This window comes from Varanus komodoensis, unplaced genomic scaffold (assembly GCF_004798865.1).
Source record: "Varanus komodoensis strain SLA01 unplaced genomic scaffold, ASM479886v1 scaffold11, whole genome shotgun sequence".
Classification (NCBI taxonomy): domain Eukaryota; kingdom Metazoa; phylum Chordata; class Lepidosauria; order Squamata; family Varanidae; genus Varanus; species Varanus komodoensis.
The window spans coordinates 9294239-9316233 of NW_025335317.1; the positions used below are offsets into that span (position 1 = coordinate 9294239).

Below are 21995 nucleotides of genomic sequence, written 5' to 3' on the forward strand. Positions count from 1 at the left end.
TTTGTTCACAGCAATGGTTTAATGGAGACTTCATCAGCGTCAAGGAGGCAGCAAGGGCTTGATTTATTACCAATTCCAAGTTAGTAATCTTAAGAATACATTAAGCTTTCAATGCTGTATTTCAATAAATGGCTGAAACCATTCCAGCACTAGTCAAGGGCAAATGGACATGTGACAATAATACCCATTTGCTGTGGAAGGCCTAGTAGCTCCAATCACTTAAAGTATATTTGTGCTAAGCCAAGAACATCTTAAACATAAGATTTTGTGCTCAAGATCAGAGCTTTATCAGAAATGCCTCCATGCCACAGGACATTAGGCAAGTGGTATTAAAGTTCAGTATTAAAGCAACATTTTCTTTACCCTGAACACCAAAGCTACTTAATCTAAACATGTTAAGACACTCGAAGAGTATATGAAATTAAAAGAAACTCCAGTTAAATAAAGTTTCTATTTGATACATAAAACATACTCTTGGCAGGGTATGACATACATTTGACTTTAAAACAAATGTAAAAGCCTTCGTCCACTCTGGTCAATTTTCAAGTTCATTTCCCACATCAAACAAGATGGCACCAAATTTACTGGCAGCCTTCATTGATATGCTTGGCATAGGATTCATTTTTAGTGAAGAAAATAATACACAGCTCTGAATCACATAATTGTTGCATAAGAGCCACTAAATAAGGCCTTCAGTGTTAATTTATTTATAATCAGAAGCTGTTGGATTGAAGTGAGATCTTTCCTCATTTACAAACTGCTGCCAAATAGAATTCTCAATTTAAATTCAGATTACTGACTTATCAGACACTCAACATCCCCTGGGAACAGAAAGCAAGAGACACTTTATTATGGGTATAGTCCAAATATCAGAAAGTTATTTCATAGCATCAAATTTCACAATTTTAAGGGACTCCCAAGTGTCAAGCTAGGGAAAGCTCTTCCATGTCATAGTCCATGAAATGCATTCAATGGAGCCGTTGCTTCTGTGTGGTACAAGTTGACTCCATAGCCCAACTTCTGCAGCCATGATTCAGCTACATAATAGCCTTAGAATCGGAGTTAAATGCTTGGAATAAGCAGATAACACACACAAACTATAAATGCGGAAGACTGCAATCATTCAGTACAAATGTGCGGTGATCAGCAGAAAGGTGAATTGTTTCAAATGGTTCAGGTTTTTCACATCTAGAAAATTAAGTCAGAATTCACATGTTAAAACAAGGCAGAAGCTTGACTAGAAACATTTTGCTGTTGCTGAGTTTCTGCAACAACACAATGTTCTGGAAAGGTTCAATGCATGCATGTATCACTCAGTCCAAATTTTTAGGCCATGTACCTATTTTGTAGGATTGGCCATTCCTATGTAGTGCTGTCAAAAAGAGGGGAGGGCAGTCCCTTCTTAACCAAGATGTTTGGGAGTATAGAGCCTCCCAGGCTGTATCATCCTGTACAGAGGAGCCATGATATGGTTCCCTTCCCTCCTGAAGAACTCAAAAGGTGCTGGCAGCCAGGTTCAAAGGCATGCGAGGTAACGGTTTCTCCACCCCTTCCAGTGGGAATGAATGCTTACGTTCCTGAAGCATCCTATTACTCAGCCCTAGACCTAGTACACAGATGCCACCACAAGTCTGTAACACCAGGTGTGCATAGCCACAAGCCCCACTCCTTGTTTTGAAGTGATACGCGTAGAGCACTTCCCATTCAGTTGGATTAATGAAAGATGCGCAAAAATATTTTTTTTTAAGCCTGTGTGTATGAAGGAGTGGGGGCATGATGCAGAAACAACAGAGAAAGGTAACAGTTACAGATCTAACGATTCAGAAGTTGTAGCAAGCCTCACACAGGCTGAAGAGGTGTTAAACCATTCTTTCAGGAACCTGGGATGTTTACAGATGAGCAAACAGGCAATCAAAGGACAGAGTTCAGACTCTTAAGCTTGAATAGGAAATGGGAACTATGAATGATTACCTGTAAAGGAGTCCGGTACAGCCAATTTTCTCTATCTCCATTTAACTTCATGCAGGCAAAGAGGTCACAAACTGTAGGAAGGGCACAGTCCTGTAAAAACAGATTTCCCCATTAAACTGCATCTGGACTGTAGACAGCTTTACTATCTTAATCTTGTGTCTTTGAACAATTAACAGATGCACAAGAAAGCTATCTTAACAAGATGTGCTGCTCACCACAGATGGCAAATCAGAGGTGCTTCTGAACGCATGCTGTGCTACTGGTCATCCTTAATATATTAAGTTATTTATTTTATTTAAAACATTTCTATGCTGCCCCCATCGCAACAAAGCCTCAGGGCAGCTCACAACATTAATAAAAAATACAATAATTTAAAAACTGGTACCATCTTGGCTATATATATTAAAATCTATAAATACAATAATAATAAAGTAACAGTTAAAATAACTTTTAAATAAAAAGATCTTCGCCTGGCGCCAAAAAGCAAATGACAGCACCAGGCGGACCTCTCTGGGGAGCACATTCCATAGGTGGGGCGCCACCGCAGAGAAGGCCCCAGAGAAGTTAGTAGTTAAACATTATACATACATGTGTCTTCTTGCACAACAGCCATTTGTCTTCCACTTGAGGCTGGCTGGAGGTCTCTATATTCTTTGAAGGCAACAACCAGCTGGTTATGTTAAGAGGGAGGTGGAATGGTTCCAGAAACTCCAGAAGAGAACCCTTGCAACTCATTTCTGCTTTCTCCCTGCTTGATTTCTCCTCTGTGCTCAATGCTTTGACTTCTGGTTTGACTAACCATGTTGATAACGGGGTTTCAAGCAGTTCTTTCAATGGATCTACAACTTCACGGCTGTCTTGTTTCACTGTAGAAGCAGCTACCTGTTCTGCTGGCTGTCGGGAAGGATGAAGCCAGATGTTCACTTCAGGTTTAGGTTCCTCCGGCTCAGCGGCAGGGCTAGGCACCTGACCAATGGGCATGCCATTTTTATCCTTGCCTTCTTTCCTAAGTAGCCACTTACACAGAGCTTCCTTCTCACAGTTTTCATCACACACACATTCCGAAAAGCTAGTGCATGACTCGTTAGCTCTACACACATCTTCTACTTTGAAAGAGGGCTGCAGAAGCCAGGCTTCATTGGTGGGTGATTTCTTCACTTCAGTGTGCTCACTGAGACACTTAAGATTGCCCAGGTTTTCTATCTCTATGCCTTTTGCCTGACTGCCACAGCAATTATTGCAAGAGTCGGCTTTGGGGAGCCAATCACTGATCTTATACTCCTCCCTAAAAGGCTTAAACACATCCTTCCACCGCTCCTCTGAGCCACCATTTTCTGATTCAGGAGAAGTAAGTAGCCAGTCAGAAAGATCCATTTCTTCTTGCTCTAAGATCTCCAGTTCATCTATCTTTTCAATGGAAAAGCAGGAGTCAATTGTAGAGGTGGAACTCTTACGTCGGCGGGAATCCATTTTCTCAGGAACCTTTTGCTGGTTCTGTAGGAGCCAGTTTTCCAAGTCTTTCAGATCTCCCCAGGCATTCTCCAAGTAACACTCTCTGGATGACTTTGAATCCTAACAAACACAGACACACACAAGACGTTTAGCTCAATCAAACAAACATTTTCTAGCATTGGGGCAATTGGTACCTCAGCATAATGAAAATGATAACATAGGAAGAGTTCCACCCCAGTTCCAGCCTGCTAGAACATCCTGTTTCCCAATTAATGCAGTTATAAGACTATACCTGAAAGGTCTCTCGTACTTGTGTATTCAACAGCCAGTCCTTATGGTTGCTACTAGGAACATATGGACCACTGCAGGCATTAGCAGGTTTGCTTCCTAGAAGCCAGTCGGAGAGTGGGCAGCCCACTTTTCCATACAAAGGTTTCTGCCAATACCATAAAAGCAAGTTTAGCCTTGTACATTTTAAGAAGGGACTAAAGCATTACTAAATCTCAGAAGTACAGAAAGACAATTCTACAATTTGTACATTACACATTTACAATCTGAAGTGCTATCTTTAAGAACTGAATATTCAGCCATGTCAAAGAGCTGCACCCAAGTACGCCATGAAATAAGACCAAATCTTATGTCTTTGAGCATTCCAGGCACTCGCCACAGATGAAACCCACAAACACTTAGGGTAATCTGGGAGCTAGACTATCAGAGCAAACTCGTCTCATGCAGCATCTCTGATCAACACTACATTCTGCTACTCAAGCCAGAAGACCTCAAGCCATAGAAAGCATAAGACAGTGCTTCTGTTCTTTTGTCAACATGCAATTAAATTTGTGATAGACAATTTGTTTACCTGTTCATATTTCGCCATCACTGGACAGTTCTGCACAGAAATCCAAGGGGCACAGTCATTGTCAGAGGCCTGGTGTTAAAAAAACAAACAAACCCAGAATTATGTTAAATTTACTAGCCGTAACTGTTCAATGAAATTTTAAAATTATTCCTATGTCAAGCTGGTAACATAATTTGATGCCAAATACGTATTGGTTTGTGATTTACAAACTAATATACACGACAGTCACTCACTAGGATCCAGAGCTTTGCAGCTAGTTCTCTGAGTACAGGCAGACCTTTTATACTTCCTTCAAATAGCACCTCCCCAAGTCAAACTGCTTCTGAAGCTGATGGGCGATACAGAAGCAGCCTGCAGTCTCGGGTAGGATTACCTGCCGTTCAAACCAAAAGAGGTGACACTGAGCTCCCATATAACCCTATGCAGCTCCTTGGGATCTTTGGACTGATGATTCTGTGTTTCCGAGTGACAGTTACATGAAACGAAGCTACCCTTGAGAAAAGCCCTTCTACTTACCATTGTTGTGATTGAGCCAAAGGATGTTATGGCCTGGCGAAGGAATGGCACATCCGCCTCAAAGTTCAAGATGGAAGATTCTTCTGGCTGGAGAGTTAAACTGCCTAATCTGCAAGGGAAAACAGTGTGGTGTTGGTCAAGAGTTTGAATAAAATTCATGAAGTGTTCAAGAATGTGGATCATTAGCACAAAATATTTCCCACAGCCCCAAGCTAAAGAAGACACTACTCAAGCTGATCTTGCTGCAAAGATTTGTAACAAGAACAAACTGATCCATTTTGTATTGCACAAAGGATTCAACCAAATCATTAAAACTCTATTCTAATGCAATCCACAGAAATAGATGTTTATATTCCCATACTGACTGTAAGCAATCTTCTAAGAGGGTCACAGTTTTTAAAGCTCAGGTTCAGTATTCGCAAGAAACCTATTAAGAAATCAAATTAATTCTCTTTTACAGAAAGTGATATGGAGTTTGCAATGTCATAATTTCATGCATTTGAAATAATTTGAAGCCCAACATCAAGCTGTAATAACTAACTGAATCCTGTAAAATTGCTTACCTTTCCAAGCACACCGAGATTTGATTTGCAAGGTCATTACTGTGAGGTTGTTCTAGCTGGTGAATGAGACAACTGAATTGTCCCAACAACTGCAAGATAGACAAAATATTATTATGTAACTAACCAAGAACCTCAATGCACCAACATCAGCAAGGCTTAAAAATGGAGCTGTGTTCTGATGTCATGAACCAGCAGCACAATCTCAAGGCTACACAACTGTAGCTTTTGCAAGTTCCAGATCACATGCATAAACGGAATCAAGTGCACAGTTAGACCTTACCCAAGAGAGCTGCTGTGCTTGTTGCTGCAAGGCTTCTTCCTTCAGTTGCTGGATGAGATCTACCTGCTCAAGCAGCCACACTTCACGACTGCGCAAGCATTCCAAGTGGCGACTTATGCAGCTGTGGATCTTGGCTTTCACCTGCAAGATAAATGCAACACCCAATCAACGTCTGTGCATGTTCCATCTAAGCCATGCCTGTGCCTGAAACTGAAATCACAAAACCACATTTGGCTACGTGCTATCCCAAGTTATTGAAGCCTCTTGTTTACATCATTACAATTTTATACTCTGTCCAGTTGTGGATCCCTCCAGCACAAGGGAGAGGACTGCATTCCCACAGTGAGAGACAATCTCCAGCCAGGTATTGCTTCTCCTGTCAGCCACTGGTAGGTGGACTTCAGTAACTACACTATTCTCTCAGTGTGGTTTGGGAATGAGTGCAGAAAGTGATGGTGCTTTGTACTTATGCTCTTGTGTATTCCTTTGATTAGAATCCTTCTAATTCCAATGTGCAGTTATTTACAGTTTACATAACAACTGTAATGGGTATTTCTAACTTTTGTAGCAATTTAAAAAATCACCTAGACTAACACAAGAAGTTCTGCCACACAACTTGGATTAGGGAGATTAGCGTGCCTTCCAGGCATCTATGTTATTCTATCTATATGAAAAGGTTAGCAATGGTAAAACAAACAAGATTTGCAAAGGAGGAACTACTGCTGGTTTCGTAAAAGTCTGTACTACACATGAAGATGAATTAAGATCATCTCTGCAAGATACTGAGGTTTCAAGGAATGGGCTTAAAAGTGTAATTCAAATACCTCTCTCCAGTTGTCCTTAACTTGCTGCTCAGCCTTGACTATTCCAGCAATTGCTGCCTCTAACTCCTTCTTAGCCTGAAGACACTTGTCAAGGGGCTCCTTACTGCAAGAGCTTCCACTTCTCTCTTGGAGTGGGATCATCATTGACAATTCTAAAAATGAAAGAGAGAAAAATGCACAACATAATCTAAGCTATTCCCCTGTTAAGTAAGAATGCAAATGGTAACAGACTGTGCATTGCTGTTTTTACCATTGAAACAGGCTTCCTCACCAACCACTCATTTCAAGCACCGCTCCCCTGTAACTTTTTCCAAGGATTCTTGCAACCCAAACCTACCTCTACTATCAGTACCTGTCTTTCTCTTTTCCAGCCTCCTAGGCTGACTAACCCTCCAGCATTGTAAGTCTTGGACAACCCACAAAAAAGTTATCTGCACATTGCTGTCAGATACGCGCACAAGTGCACAAGTCTGGTGGACCCAAGTAAAGAAGCCACATCTCCACCATTCACACATCTGTTTCTTCAAGGAATTCCAAACGCAGGAGAGGGGTTTTTTTTTTAACACGGGGAGAACTGCATAAAGCACCGGGAAACGCAAGTATGAAACTTCTGCAGCCCACTGCTATGTTTACTCAAAATAACCCCTGCTGAGATCGATGAAGTCGGTTCCCAAGGTTACACAGGATTATAGCCTTCCGGTCAAAACCCTCAACCAACTGACCCATTTCCCGATCTAATGCAAGCTTGTCCAGGCGGTAATCCTCCTCCATTCAGCGGGCGTTAACTGCAAACTGCGCGCACAGGGCCGCAGCCCGTTTCTTCCCACCGCCCTGCACGCCCCAGTAACTCGCCTACCGGCTTTGCTCTCGGCCTCCTCGCGAAGATGAGCCCCAGCCTCTGCCCAGCCACCGAGCCGTCCGCTGCAGCACAAGATAAACTATCAGCAGCGCCAGGCCGCTTTAAGGGCCGGCGTCGCAGCACCGGCTCCGGGCCCGCCCCCAGGCCTCTCCCCGCGCCCACGTGGCCAGCGCCGCCACGGCCGGGACGGAGGCTCGCACGTCGGCAGGGGCGGGCAGCTGGCAAGCCGCCCGGCAACGCCCGCGGGAGGACGGCGGCCGGGCGGCGCTCAGGAAGGGCGAAGAGCGAGCGGCCGGGCCTGCGAGCGCAGCCGAATCGGCAGCGGGGCCCGCCCCTTGCGCGGGCCAGGCGAGCGCCTCCCTCCGCGAAGGGGCCCTCCGACATGCCTCTTATCTTAAGCCGCCGAACAGCTTGCGAGGGCACGTAGGTGCAAGGCTCGTTAAACCCGCCTGTTCACATGAGACGGGTTTTGCTACAGATTGCTCAGCAGACCTTCAGATGCCCCACCCCGAGCCTATGCACGCTGCAAGGCGGCAGACATCGGCAAGCAAGAGTTCCTCAAGGGCCACTGGCAGAAGAAGATTCGGCTTTGCATGCTGTGAATAAACGCAGGGTTCAGTCCCGGGCATCTTCTACTAAAAGATGCCACAGGCAGCAAGGCAAGGGTGCATTTCTGCTGGAGGCCCCGTTGTCAGACGAGCGAGTTCGTGGTTAGTGCATTGAAGTAGGCTCTGACTTGGGGCAACCTATGGAGGGATGCTCTCCAAAATGTCCTATCCGTAACAGCCATGTTAAGCTCTCATAAACTGGAAGCTGTGCCTTCCTTGATGGAATTGATCCATATTCATATTTCATCTTCCTCATTTTTTACCTTCCAACCTTCCCTAGCGTGATTATCTTCTCCAGTGAGTTTTTCTTCTCATGGTATTTATTTGAAACTTTTCTATACCGTCCTGTTACTGAGAGTCTCAGGGTGGTCTTACAATAAAATAAAATGAAGCACAGCATAGCTATAAAACACCAACTGAAACAACAATTTAAACCTTAAAACGTTGTGGAAACAACATGTTTTGGCCTGGTATGTAACAGCTTCATTTTGTCAGCAGTGCAGGAGCCAATACTGGCGATGGTTTAGCCACTTGGAGCACGTGTTCAGACAGAAAACAAGGCTGATTTGGAGCATGCTGAGAGTTGTAGGTCTTTTTCCTGGCTAACCATACATAACGTTGTACCCTAAATGGAACTGTGTGGCAAAGCATCTTCAAACACTCCAGGAAAAACATGAGCAAGACAGAGCTGCTAAACTAGTCTGCAAACACAATGGCTAAATAATATGGTATTTTATATTCCATCTTTACAACAAGGAGATCAAACCAATAGATTATTCTCACCCACCCCTGCCACTACCTTTCAGCCTTACAGCTACATGCCTGGTTGTTTAGGCTGAGTGCAAATTTGAGCCTTTCCAGCCAACACACTACTACACAGACTGGTTTGCCTCCACACTGTTTAGTGCAATGAACTGACCCCCCCCCCCCCGCATAAAAAAAATCAGGTACAGCAAAACTTTTTGCAATTAGTATTTAGCTAGGCAACATTGGGTATATATGCAGTAGCCGCAACTGTGTCCCTTCCTATTGTTTCCGCCACTCCACTCACACTTCTCACTGCAATAGTTTAAATTTTAGACAGATCCAGGATCACAAATTAATCAGATTTGTGATTGAACAACAGCAGTCAAGTCAATTAAGGCCTAACACTGAAAATAACATTGAACCCATTAAGCATTTTTGACACCAAATATAAACAATTTTGTCCAATGCAGCATTTACTAGTCTGGTTACCAAACATTTGTATTGGCTAGCAAAATGATTGCAAGGTGGTAATCCTCCCCTTTTGTTCCAGGTGTTCAATTATCTAAATCTGGGTTTGGTTTGTTTTGCCTGCAGATCAAGCTCATATCCATCTACCAATTTAAAACCGCAATATGTTGCAATGCATCCCATTGTCTCTCTTACATAACATACCTTCCCTAATTCAAAAACAGACAAACTTGTAATACTTTTGTTGTTTGTTTCATACTGCTTGGCAAACAGAATCTGTCTGATTTTGTAAGGGCGTGTTGCAGATTAGATGTTCTAATAACAACTGTTGCCAAAATCATGTTCTTGCATACATTTTCTTGAACCAATGTCATGCATTAAGGCCAACATTGGCATTGCTGAACTTTGTGATATAAAATTTGTAAAGCCATTTCCCTTTTTCCATAAAAATGAAATTCTGGAGATGTTTAAAAACAAGAAATACAGGAGACTGTTCAGAGCTCTTTAACAGAGCCAATTCACTTTGACAGTCTAGGAAACCCTTCCCCAACCTGATATCCTCTAGATATCTTGAGTTTCCACTCCCACCTCCTTCAGGCAACATAGCCGATGATCAGGAATGCTGGGTTCCATAGTCTAAAACAGTCAGAGGGCATCAGACTGGAGAGAACATAAAGCAGCCTTTATACATAATAAAACTTAAGGAGCATAACTTAGTTTGCTCACAAAATTACCATTATATTTAAAGTCATTTGAAAGTAAACTCTGTTAAGTAAATATGGAATTATTATCTAAATAAACCACACTTTTAAATTTAATGCACCAACCATAATAACCATATAAACAAGCCAAGTTATTCAGAACATGTTTTAGGAACCTATTTAATGTCTGACCCAAGGGAACTTCAGTAAGTAGTCCCTGAAGCAAGTGAGGAGTTCTAGAGGACAGAAGAAGTGGGAAAAACTGGAGGCAGGGAAAGACTATCATACAGCATCTGTTCCTATTTCTAAGCAAGTTTACGGAAGCCACTAAACCTTATCTGAGGCCTTGAGCTCAGGTAAATCTGAACTGAAAAGCTTTTAATATTTTTTTTAACTAGGAAAGACACCTTAGGAATGGTAAGCAACTATATGTAATTGAAAAACATTTAAGCAATCTCAAGTTATTTGAACAGTGACATTTTATTAACTTCGTAAACAATTTATGAATATCCTAGCTTTTGTTCATTTTGAAAAGTAATCTTTCATGGTACTATCAATCCCATGTCTATAAGGAACCAGGCTGCTTGGTTTCTTTTAGGCAAAGAAGGTTAATTTCACTGGCAGCAGTTAAAAGGTCCATCAAGCCAGGGCAGCATTTCTTAGTAGTAAGGTCTAATTAAGAGCCAGTGTGGTGTAGTGGTTAAGAGCATGGGATTGGGACTCAGCCGATCTGGGTTCTAGTCCCCACTCAGCCATGGAGCCAACTGGGTGACTTTGGGCCAGTCACAGACTCTCAGCCCAACCTACCTCACAGGGTTGTTGTTGTGGGGATAAGATAGAGGAGGAGAATGATGTAAGCTGCCTTGAGCCCTTTGTAGGAAAAAGGCAGGATATACATAAATAAAATAAAATAAATAAAGAACATTATTTAAAATTGTGGCAGTGAATTCTATAGACCCAAACTTCAAAGTTCATTCCAAAATAGAGAAATGTAAGTGGAATGTTCCATTGAATCTTGTGATACTGCTAGAATAACCTACAGTGCTTTTTGTTCCTTACACGTGGTTTTTAAATAAGAACATTATTTGACTGCTACAGCAACCAGAACAAACTCAACACCAGTGCATAGAACAAAACCCAAACTTTCAAGAGTGCATGCCTTCTTCCATATTATGTTATGGTCACTCTGCTCACATGCTGGGAAACTGAGCATCCCTAAATATCAGTAAATGATGCATTAGTTCAATAATTTTAATAGGAAATGGAGGAAATTGGTGTGCTGAACAGAGGGTTACAGGAACATTTCCCCATGGTTTCATTATTTCCAGGTATTTTTCATCTCTAGTCTTTTTAATAAAAATGTTCTTATTACCTAGTTTTTATACCTTTTCTGGGGATGATAAAGGACAACTAACAATATAGAAACACCACAGTCTATGCTGGCTAGAGCTGATGAGTGGTGGTGTTAAACACCACCTGTCCACATTCTCCACACCTGCACTAAGGGACTTTTCCACTTAAAAATCCACCCATGCAGCCCAGTCATACACATACTATAATCTATCTCAGGGATCCATGAGCAGAAGGGTGCTACTGAACTCATTTACTTGTAACCTTCCCACAGGTAACTAATTAACCACTGTGCTTTGATTCAGCATGGTTTTTTCTATGTCCTTGAGTGCTCCACATTAAGACCCCAAAGCTTGGCATGCACTAGAGACAGGGCCTTCTCAGCAGTAGTCCCATCTTGACATTCCCTTTTAATTCACATACATGTTCCCCCTTCAACTCTGGCATTTGGTTGGACCTTGAAGACCTTCCTCTTCAAGGCTACCTTTGATCATGTCAGCAGAACAGCTTGGTAAGTAATTTCTGGACATCTGTTCTGATCACCTGTGATTTTTTTCTTATTTCTCACTTGCTTTCAGTGCATTTAAATAGCCCGAAAAAGCAACTGTAAAAGACATACTTCCTCCAGCATTAAGGACACAATCCTTTACAGCTAGCAAAAGACTGCTATTTTATATTGTCATGTAAAAACCAAGTCTAAAGCTATTACACTCTGTACTAAGTGGGATCTAGGGGTAGGTTTACATATCCAGCACACTTCAGTTGACTGCACTTTACTAGCAGTTGAGTATGTGAACTACTGAAATGTATTTTGGTTGGAATATGAGAGAGATGTAAGTTCTCCAGTGTTAGACATCTAGTGGTCCATTAACACATCCAAATTGTAAAATGACACATATGCAGTTTTCAATGATAAGCTGTTTAGAAATTACCAGATAAGGATACAGAAACAAATGCTATATTCCCTATTCCTCTCCCAAGTTAAAAGTTAGAGGTAAAGGTTTCCCCTGGACCTTACATCCAGTCATGTCTGACTCTAGGGGGCGGTGCTCATCTCCGTTTCCTAGGAGGGAGCCAGCGTTTGTCCGCAGACAGTCTCCGTGGTCATGTGGCCGGCCTGACTAAACACTGAAGTGCACGGAACGCTGTTACCTGCCCACCGGAGTGGTGCCTTTTCATCTACTTGCATTTGCATGCTTTCAAACTGCAAGGTTGGCAGGAGCTGGGGCGGAGCAACAGGAACTCACCCCGTTGTGCAGATTCGAACAGGCGACCTTTCGATCAACCAGCCCAGCAGCACAGCGGTTCAAACCACTGTGCCACCTGCAATCTCCCAAGTCTCTCAAGTTAGCTGCATTCAAAGATACCTCCTATTTATAAATTTTGAACTGTCTGGACTTAGTTATGAATACTGGAACACTAGTAGTTTCAGTGTTGTACTTTATGTTTTGCAGGTGATTATTCTATAGTAGGTATATAAGAAAATATCTATATGCCTTTAAAATACATATATGCCCCAATGTGAAATCGAACAAACAAGCCACATCAACAAAATTGAAGGTACTTTATTCCAGTGGAAGAGAATTGAAATCTAGTGAAATAGTTGAGTAGTTGTCAGCATATCCTTTGTGCAGCTAAAATGTACTACTGTCAGCAGTTTTCACTACCCTATTTTCGCATAACATTTTAAAAAGGAAGGGAAGTACTTGCAAGTGTCCAATAAAAAAATCCTAAATAATATTTAAACATTTGATTTTTCTTCTAAAGTACTTCAAGGTCAAATATTTCTGGCATGCTAGGATAAAAAAATTAACTTAGGATAGTCATATTGTTCGGTAAATACAAGCAAAGTATGGTAAGTGTGCTACATTACACTGCTTTTTCCAATCTGGTGCCCTTGACATTTTCCACTCAAGTCCCAGCCAGTACAGCCAATGGTCAGAAATACCATGGGGGATCTAGGCATCAATTTTTTTTCTCCACAATGCAAGCCAATAATTTCGCAATGCAAATCAAGTAATTTTTTTCTGGAAAGTTTCAGAAAATGTTCTAATGCAAAATTTTCCAGACAGCCCCTATCTCTAGTCAGAATAGGACTAAAGGTACAGTAATAAACAAATGGTTTAATTAAATAGGCAAGATGAGTCAAAGGGTTCCCAAAAGCAGCAGAGCTTAACTTGAAACACATGCTGCCTTTTATACAAAAAGTGAACACAACCATGTTGGCCAAAACAAAAATTCTAAAACTCTTATTAGCATAATTCCTTTATTAGGCTAACTCAAAGGTCATAAAAATGTGCAAGCATTTGAAGTTCTTTGGAAATCCTGAATCAGGAAGGTTGTTTTCTTTGTAATTCTGCCTTATAAATTCTGAAGAACTCAAAAGCTTTCACAAACTTTTGAACTGGCTTAATATGTTTTGTGTTATCACTGTGTTCTTGAAGCATTTGAAAATCAAATGTAGTAGAACAAGTAGTTACAAGCATTTTCAAAAAGCCCCTCTCTAGATGTTATTTGAGGTTCACTACATGCCTACACAAGAGGAACTTTGACTTCTGAAACACAAAGTTTCCCTTTCACATGATATAGCTGAAAAAAGGAAAGAAAACAAAAAAGCAGAGTGTTTCCATGAATAAATCTGCTAACAGTTCATTTGATGTTCCTTCTACATTGTTTTGGAACTATGCAAACGCAGTTCTAAAGAGCTACATTACTGGAGCACCTATATCCCCCATAATCCCCATACAGAACTAAATTATTTTAACAAGCAGCAGCTTGTCATTACACACAAAAACACAGATAGTCCAGCAGAACATTTAAGTAAATTTAGGCTCTATTTCATTAAGCTAAAGCCAAGCACTTATTCCCAATCCTTTTTCCCTAATCGGCTTTTTAACCATAAAACACCAGAAGGTAGATTCAAACGGGTCAATAATCTCTTATGAATCAGTTATTATTGCATTGCATTTACATCCTGCCTTTTTTGTCCTGTGCGGAACCCAAAACTGCTTCCCTAGCTTAATTTCATCATTACAACAGCCCTGCGAGGTAGAGAGCCTTCTGGCTATGGGGTGGCATACAAGTGCCAGCAATAAACAATAACAGGGTTGGGCTGAGTCTACAGCTGGCCCAAAGTCATCCAATGAGCTTCCTGGCTGACTGGGAACTAGATCTCAGACCTCCCACATCCCCAATCCTGCCCTGTAACCACCAAACCAGCAAATCTATTAAGAGAAGCTTCCTAATCTTTTGCAGGACCAGCAACTCCAGTTTGATTCATGGACTGAAAAGGTGTACATTTGCACACAAACTTTCTTTTGCAGGAGGCAGGAGATGCCCCTATGCACATTTTATAAATACACGTGGCAGGTGTAAGTATTTTTTACTCCATTACTGAAAATCATGGTTTGTCTGTAGAACCCATCACAATCCTTGCTTGTTTTATTGCAACAGTTCCAAATCATGCAATTGCATTCAGTGTATACAGTACAAGAGTATACCGCACCCATAGCAAGTAAAATATGATAAAGCACAAATGGATTTACAAGCCACAGAATGACTTGTTAGTTACTGTAGCCCTGAAGAATAAAAATCTGCCCAGTGCCACCCCAGTGCCACCCCAGATAAGCAGTTATTTGCTATCAAAACACACACCCTACCCCAGGCAACGTGCAATCAAGCACTGCACAGCAACGTTTTATGACCAAAAAAATCATACAGGTTGTTATACTAACACACAATTATAATTTCTAATAAAATAAGGAGAAACTGAAGTCTCCCATCCCAACTAGTCCATGAATGCTGGAGGGGAGGGGATTACAACTCCATTGCAATGACACACAGAATGTGCTCCCACAAGGAGAACAAAAAGTAATCATGCTTGTTTATGCTTCTTGCAGCTGATTTTAGAAGCATAATCCTCTGTGTGGTTCTTCAAACAAATCACTGTAAAAAGGCTGTAAATCCCACATCATCTTCAAAATACATAGAGCCCAAAAGGTGTCCTGACCACATTCTTTGTACACTCATAAACATAAGATTATATTATTGCTGCATCATCAAGTCACCTACTTTATGACTGCCAGTTTTCCATATTTGTGTGTTTTTATTAAGAGACCAAAGAAAGCAGAAGACCTTTGTCTGATTCACTATGGCACTTGTTTTTAATAAAATAAAGAACTTTGTTCTGTTTTGATTATCTTCTCCTTTAATCCAATGCAAAGAGGCAGAGTATCAACCATCAGTAAATAAAAGCTGCAACACAACACCTCAGAAACCACCCCACAAAACCCAAAGGCTTCAAGCAAAGACACTCACCAATATACCAACAAGACAATTCAGCTTTCAAGACATATTTATCACTGAATGATAACTCTATATCTAGTTCCTTCGTTTGCTCCCTATACAGGCCAAAGTACAGGAAGTAGAAATAAATATGTGAGTAGACATGGGAATAAGAAATATGCAAGATCAATAAAAGTGACTCCTGATTTATACTGCAAGTTTTTTTAATAGGAAATGCAGTTTGCAAAAACATTTATCTTCATGCTCTGGTATATGTGGATGGTGGAATGCATGCTAGGATGCATGGAGAGGATCCAGAGATCCTTAGGCATACACAGGAAGTGTATTATCTTGCATACCAGAGCTTCTTTATTTCCCACAAGCTTAACTTCCTGTATTGTGATGCAGATGACTCCCAATTCACAGAAGGCTGTAGCTAAAAGGATATTTTTTCCGTTCCAGTGTGCACTTGGAGCTTCCTCAACAAGCTTTACAATGCAGGCAGATGTACTTTAACTTACTGCTTAAGGGGGTTCGGCTTTCATTATTTTCCTGCTTCAAGTTCCCTTAGTTCTACTAACTAGAAATAGTATTAAATTAAAATGCAGAAATCATTTAAAGGTATTACTATACCGAAAAAAGTTCACCCTTTCAAAGACTGATACACATTACGACATATTACCAAGAACATAGTAACGTTTTTCCTTCCTTTAAAATACTGCAGTTTATTCTGCACCACTATGTTGATTCCGTTGCAATTGCTAAGTATGTTTATGTATTTTATTTTTGCTTTTTTAAGCATTTAACCTTCTAGAGAGCCTCAGCCATTAGGCAGTATAAAAATGAAATAAGTAAGTTGCTTCCCTCTATTCTTCACCTCTTCTTTTTCTCTGTGTTTCACTGACTTACACAAGCAGCCTTTTACTGTCCTGCAGTTGTATGTTCCATCAGCCATCCCCCATGCAGGAGCCAGAATTTCTATCTATGCCTCACAGTCCCAGCTGCAGCAGCAAATGTGCAAAACTCAAGCCAAGGATCTAACACAGCATTCCCAGCTGCAGGTTAGCCCGGAGAATAACAAAACTGCTAGAGGTGGTCGGAACTACAACAGCCAGAGTGGACTCAGCAGTTTGAATAACAAGTTCATTCCAGAGACTTATACTGCAATCATGTTGACAAAGAATCATACAGTATGGCACCTGCCAGTGAAGTTCTGTTTCTTTGTCAGAAAACCTAACCTGACCTGTTCTGACAGTTGGCCAAGGGAACAGTTACAGTTCTGATCATAGCTTCAACTAGACTTTCCTTTGCAGCTTCCTTATTAAACTCTCAGTTGCTACTTGTGAGATCCCAAAGCACTTCATCATTCATTAACACCAATGAATGATTGGTGATTTTTGCATTCCCAGCTGATGCTGCCATCACCACTGCCTCCTAATTCCTTTGCACACAGACTGGAAAAAGCTACCCATGAACTTTCAGAAAATACTTTCTTATCAGGAAAAAGTCCAACTGTTTGACACAGCAACACTGCATTATTATATTTATAGCCTAGCTTTCGAAGTAGCATACACAGTCCACCACATTTCCTCCTGTGAGGATAGGTTAGGCTCCATCTGAGTCTACCCAGTTCTACTTTAACCACTACATCACACTGGCTCTCCCCATAGCTACAAGTTAGAGATTATTTTTCTTCATCTTCTTCACCCACCAGAAAAATACGGCTACTTTCCAGGCGGTGTGCAGTAGCTGCTCTCCTCTCAAGAGCCCTTCACAAGGACAAAGGTTCCAGATAAATCCAGACAGCAGAGACAGATTTGAACTTTGTGTGCAATAAGTGGAATTGTTTCATGCTCAGGCCCATAAGCAGCACAGCGAAATGAAGAAACGGCATTTTCATCATCTTTGAGAACAGCTTGGCCATTTCTCACTTGCACCGTTTGACCAGCCGAATAGCATCACTGACAATGAATAGCAACTATTATTAAATGAATGAACACATGCAAACAGGATTTCTCCTTACTATGGGAAAGGTGAAAAACTCACTAGTAAGCAGCAGAATGCATGCTGTACATGGATCAGATAGCTTAACAAACAAACAAAAAAAGTTCGGTGTCAACGTGATAGAAAATATTTTCCAGTAAATGACAATTCACATTGTTTTAATGTAATACCTTTAACGTAATCTGATGGAAACAGGAAACCCTGTAAAGTGAGAGACTATGTTCAAGAACACTGGTCATATTTTCTAGGAAGCCATGAATTTTTTTAAAATACAGGGGAAAGGAGCAGGAACCATTTAGTCAAGCTTCTATTCCTAATGACACAAATCACAGAACCAAACACGTTTAACTTTCTCTCAATGGTATCAGTTAAGACTGAAAAATGCTTCATTTCAGCTTAATCGTGTCCAGCTTTGTATTTATGCATTCAAAGCTGAAGGCATAACTCCTTCCTTTAACCCTCCCTTTAATTCTATGTGGCAAAAGGGCATCATTTTTTTTCTGATGGGAGCAGAGCAGGATGGAGGGGAAAGGGCAGGGATGCAAAGTCTACAAGAGGATGCATCATTACATTGAGATCCGAGCCCAGATCCTGCCGTAGCAAATCCCGTGCTGTGGGGCTTGGGGAAGCAAGGGGAGAGGGAAACTCAAGCTACTTCCCCAGCACAAATTAGCAAGATGGGACCTAAATTAATTGGGGTGTTCACATTCGCCACTAGAGACAGCTTACGAGTTCAGCTGTTACATAATGGAGAAAAAAACATATAAAAGCGGCGGCGGGGGATAAATTGGACACGCAGCTGCAAGTTAGCAGCGAGCCGGACACGTGTCCGCCCTTCCTACGTGGCATCATAGTACCGGCAAAGGGCCTCAGCAAACCAGCCCCCCCCCCCGCCCCCGCGGTCGAGAGCTGACCGAAGGGGGTGCGGGGAGACATCATGACGGCACCCGAGCCGCTGCCGGCGCGGCCTCCGCCCGAGCTCTCTCCTCCGTGCTCCACAGTCTGACTCACCGGGCGAGCTGCAGACGGCGGCCGGCGGAAAGTCCTAAGTCCCCGAGCCGGACGGACAGGCAGAGAACGACCTCACCTCAGAAGGCTCAAGCCGGAAAAGGGAGGCGTTCTCGCGAGCTCGAGACTAGGTCCCGGAAGTGTCGGAGGACGGCCCGCGACCGCCCCCGCCCGTTGAGCTCGAGGCTGGCCCTGAAAAACTCAGCCGTGCGCAGTAGAGACCTCCGAAGTCGCAGCCCCAAGTATGGGCACTATGTCTCTTACTTCCGTTTCCGCTCGGGAGCTGCGGAGAGCGGTGGCTGGCGGCAGTTTCGGCGGCGGTGCAGGGATTTCACGCTATTGGAAAACTGGTCTTCGTGGTTGTTTTTATCTACCGTGTTTCCCCGAAAATAAGCCCTAGTGCATCTTTGGGAGCAAAAGTTAATATAAGACCCAGTCTTCGGGGAAACACAGCATTATTCATCAGATTTGTATCCCGCATTTTTCTTACAAAGAACTCAAAGCGGCTTACATCCTCCTCTTCCTCCTGCTCTCAGTCTTATCCCTGCAACAGCCCTGTGAGGTAGGCTGGGCTGAGAGTCTGGGACTGGCCCGAAGTCACCCAGTTGGCTTCATGGCTGAGCAGGGACTGGAACTTGGGTCACCCGGGTCACAGATCTGTTCTCTTAACCACTGCACCACACTGGTATTTGTTTCATTTATTTATTTATTTAGAATATTTGTATGCTGTCCTTTTGCATAGCCTCAGGGCAGCTTACGTAAATAGGAAAATAAAACATAATACAAATAAAATCCAGATCCACCCTGGCTGCAGATTAAAACCTATATAACTGATGTTAAAAGTTATTAAAATATTGTTTAAATAAAAAGGACTTAGCCTGGCACCGAAAAACAAATAATGATGGCGCCAGGCGGACCTCTCTGGGGAGCGCATTCCATAGACGGGGTGCCACCACAGAGAAGGCCCTGCTCCAGGTACTTTGCCTCCTAATGGCTTTCACGGAGGGTTCCCGGAAGGCGTTCCTTTAGGTATCCAGGTCCCAAGCCGTTAAGGGCTTTATAGGTAATAACCAGCACCTTGAATTGAGCCATATACCACCCAACAGCCAAAAGTAATTGGGGCAGTTCACAACAATTCATGCAATTATAACCCACAGAGATAGATCATGAAGGGCCACATAAATTTAGATTATGCAAAACTGAAAGCAATGTAAGCAACTAAAGACAAGTTTGGTGAAACTGCTAATGTGTTAAAAAGATTGCTGACATAAATCCCACCTTAGGTACCATTAAACAAAGGAGCAGAGGTCAGTCTTAACCTGGTGCTGAAACAAATGACAAAAGGATGTGCCAGGTGCACCTACAGGGAGATACTGTTCCATAATTTGGGCATGGAAAGGGGGCTACCACTGAGGAGGTCTTCTCATTGCCCCCCTCCAAGCCTCTCATGGAGGTGGCATTTGGCGCACTGTGTTGAGCATAGTGTCTGGACAGATTCAGGTTGGGAGCTGTGTTCCATCAGGTAGCTTTTTTAAAAAAAATAAGTTTTATTTGAAATTATAATCTTAAAAAACAAAGAAAAACTAAAAAACAACATCATCAAACATATCGGGCATGCTGGGTCAGCCCCCACACCCTTCTTTTTCCATTTATGATAACTTACAAACATATTTAAATCTATGTGAAGTCCCGTTTCTCTAGCCAATAGTAAAAAGAGTCCCAAGTTTGATCAAAGTATCTTCCTTCTCCTTCAATGATAAAGTCTATCCATTTCTGCACAGCCCAGGATCTTTTTTAGAATCAGTTTGTCGGTGGGTAGTTCTTCACTTTTCCAGTGTTGAGCAATGTTCCATCAGGTAGCTTGATCCCAAGCCATGTACAGCTTGGTAGTTGAAAATCATCACCTTGAATTGGGCTTGGAAGCACACAGGTGATGCATCAAGACAGTCAAGTGCTGAGGCACATCCATTTCTCTCCAGACCATCCATAGCTTCTTGCGATCCAAACAGTGTTTTGCTGTAGTCTGTAAAGCCATAAATAGTCTATAAAGCCACACATGAGAGGCAGTGTGGTGTAGTGGTGAAGAGCATCGGACTGGGACTCGGACGACCTGGATTCTAGTCCCCGCTCAGCCATGGAGTCAACTGGGTGACTTTGGGTGACAGACTCTCAACTCAACCTACCTCACAGGGTTGTTGTTGTTGTGGGGATAAGATGGAGGAGGAGAATGATGTTAGCTGCCTTGAGCCCTTTGTAAGAAAAAGGCAGGATATAAATCCAAAAATAAATAAATAAATGGGTCTTCTGACATTCTTTGGTGTGTGCCAGTCAACAATGTATATTTGCAATATGATCATGAGTGCCTCTTCCTTTTCAGAATCACCAGGCGTTTCTCGCTCAAGGATATTATAGGATAATTTTTTCTTGCCACATCTTGAGCGTCGCTTTGCTCTCCTAGTGCAACACTCATGTTCTTCTACAAGACTGTTTAGTTTGATTGCCTGATTTTATTGATTTCCAGGCCCCAGTACCTGCAGAAGGAGCCCTGCTTTACTTCTCCTCAAACTAACCTGGCATTTTCAAGCCCATTGTACTGCGTGTACATTCAGTCCAGTGCAAAAATGCAGCTTCCAGCTTCTTTTTGACTGCTCAGATATAAGCCCTCTATATCAGGGGGGCTTTCTCCAAGTGAAGGGCATGCAGGCCTGCAGGCCTCATTCCTGTTCTAGCTGGTATAATATAATTTGTAGGCAAAGTTGTGGGGCTGGACCTGAAGATCTGGTTCTCACCTCATTTCCCCAAATCATATCCCAGTATTAAATTAAGCACACATTCCTGCATTTACAAATGATTTTATTAATATTTAGGGATTTTCCTTGTTTCTCCTGTCGTTACAAAAAAATAGATCCTGCATCCTGATAGCTTCAATCCAAGAAATATACGCAGATGTTCTAGTAAAGACTGTGGGCTTGTTCTGCAGCTGACACCCAACTGGTCCAAAGCTAACGACTCCGTGGACTTCCCACGTATCTCTCCCATTCTGGCAAAGAAGTGGGCCACCCGAGTCTCCCTGGAAGAAGAAGAGATTGCCCAAGGGATGAAACATGGCATTCTTGTACCCGTGGCGTTCAGTGGCTAGAAGCAAGTGTCAGTCTAGAGGTAACCTGAGAGAACACTGATTAGGAACTTCTACCAGTCTTTAAAATTTTAATCACAGCCAGCACATTGAATTGGGACCAGAAGCATACGGGCAGCCGATGCAAGTGGGCCAGAACTGGTCTTACATGTTCAGACCTGCAGGTCCTGGTCATTAATCTGGCTGCTCCTGTCTGCACCAGCTGCAGCTTCTATGCTATCTTCAAGGGCAGCCCCACAGGGAGTGCATTGCAGTAATCTAACTCAGAGATGACTGGAGCGTAGACTAATGTAGCCAGGCTATCCCTGTCAAGATAGGGCCAGAGCTGGGACATCAGCCAGAGCTCCTAGAAGGTACTCCAAGCC

At 42.3% G+C, this 21995-nt stretch overlaps 2 protein-coding genes across 4 annotated transcripts in view; both read right to left on the reverse strand.

Annotated features, from left to right (window-relative positions):
* On the reverse strand, positions 1-18622 carry NCOA4 (nuclear receptor coactivator 4). Of its 3 annotated transcripts, none has more exons than XM_044420341.1 (10): positions 18498-18622; positions 6466-6617; positions 5642-5782; positions 5362-5450; positions 4799-4907; positions 4283-4351; positions 3716-3859; positions 2560-3543; positions 1972-2061; positions 1-1188 (listed from the first exon to the last, which is right to left on the reverse strand). In XM_044420341.1, exons 2-10 carry the CDS (start codon positions 6607-6609, stop codon positions 1183-1185), a joined length of 1776 nt encoding a protein of 591 aa, XP_044276276.1. In that variant the 5' UTR covers positions 6610-6617; positions 18498-18622; the 3' UTR covers positions 1-1182. The 3 variants fall into 3 exon arrangements, with proteins under 3 accessions (XP_044276276.1, XP_044276277.1, XP_044276278.1); XM_044420342.1 differs by lacking the exon at positions 18498-18622 and adding an exon at positions 7322-7411; XM_044420343.1 differs by lacking the exons at positions 1-1188; positions 1972-2061; positions 18498-18622 and adding an exon at positions 2240-2256 and having other exon boundaries at positions 2539-3543.
* Positions 7426-21995, reverse strand: part of LOC123018203 (elastase-1-like) — a 21506-nt gene continuing 6936 nt past the window's right edge. The window contains exons 6-7 of the mRNA XM_044420060.1: positions 21390-21564; positions 7426-7622 (exon numbers count right to left, since the gene is read on the reverse strand). Coding sequence (XP_044275995.1) covers positions 7426-7622; positions 21390-21564 — 372 coding nt within the window. The remainder of the gene's footprint in view (positions 7623-21389; positions 21565-21995) is intronic.

Coding starts and splice junctions, on each gene's coding strand:
- NCOA4 (XM_044420341.1), bottom strand. CDS start 6,609: ATGATGATCCCACTCCAAGAGAGAAGTGGAAGCTCTTGCAGTAAGGAG. Junction 4,908..5,361: donor ATCTCGGTGTGCTTGGAAAG/GTAAGCAATTTT, acceptor TTTCCCTTGCAG/ATTAGGCAGTTTAACTCTCC. Junction 2,062..2,559: donor TGTTGTGCAAGAAGACACAT/GTATGTATAATG, acceptor CTGTTTTTACAG/GACTGTGCCCTTCCTACAGT.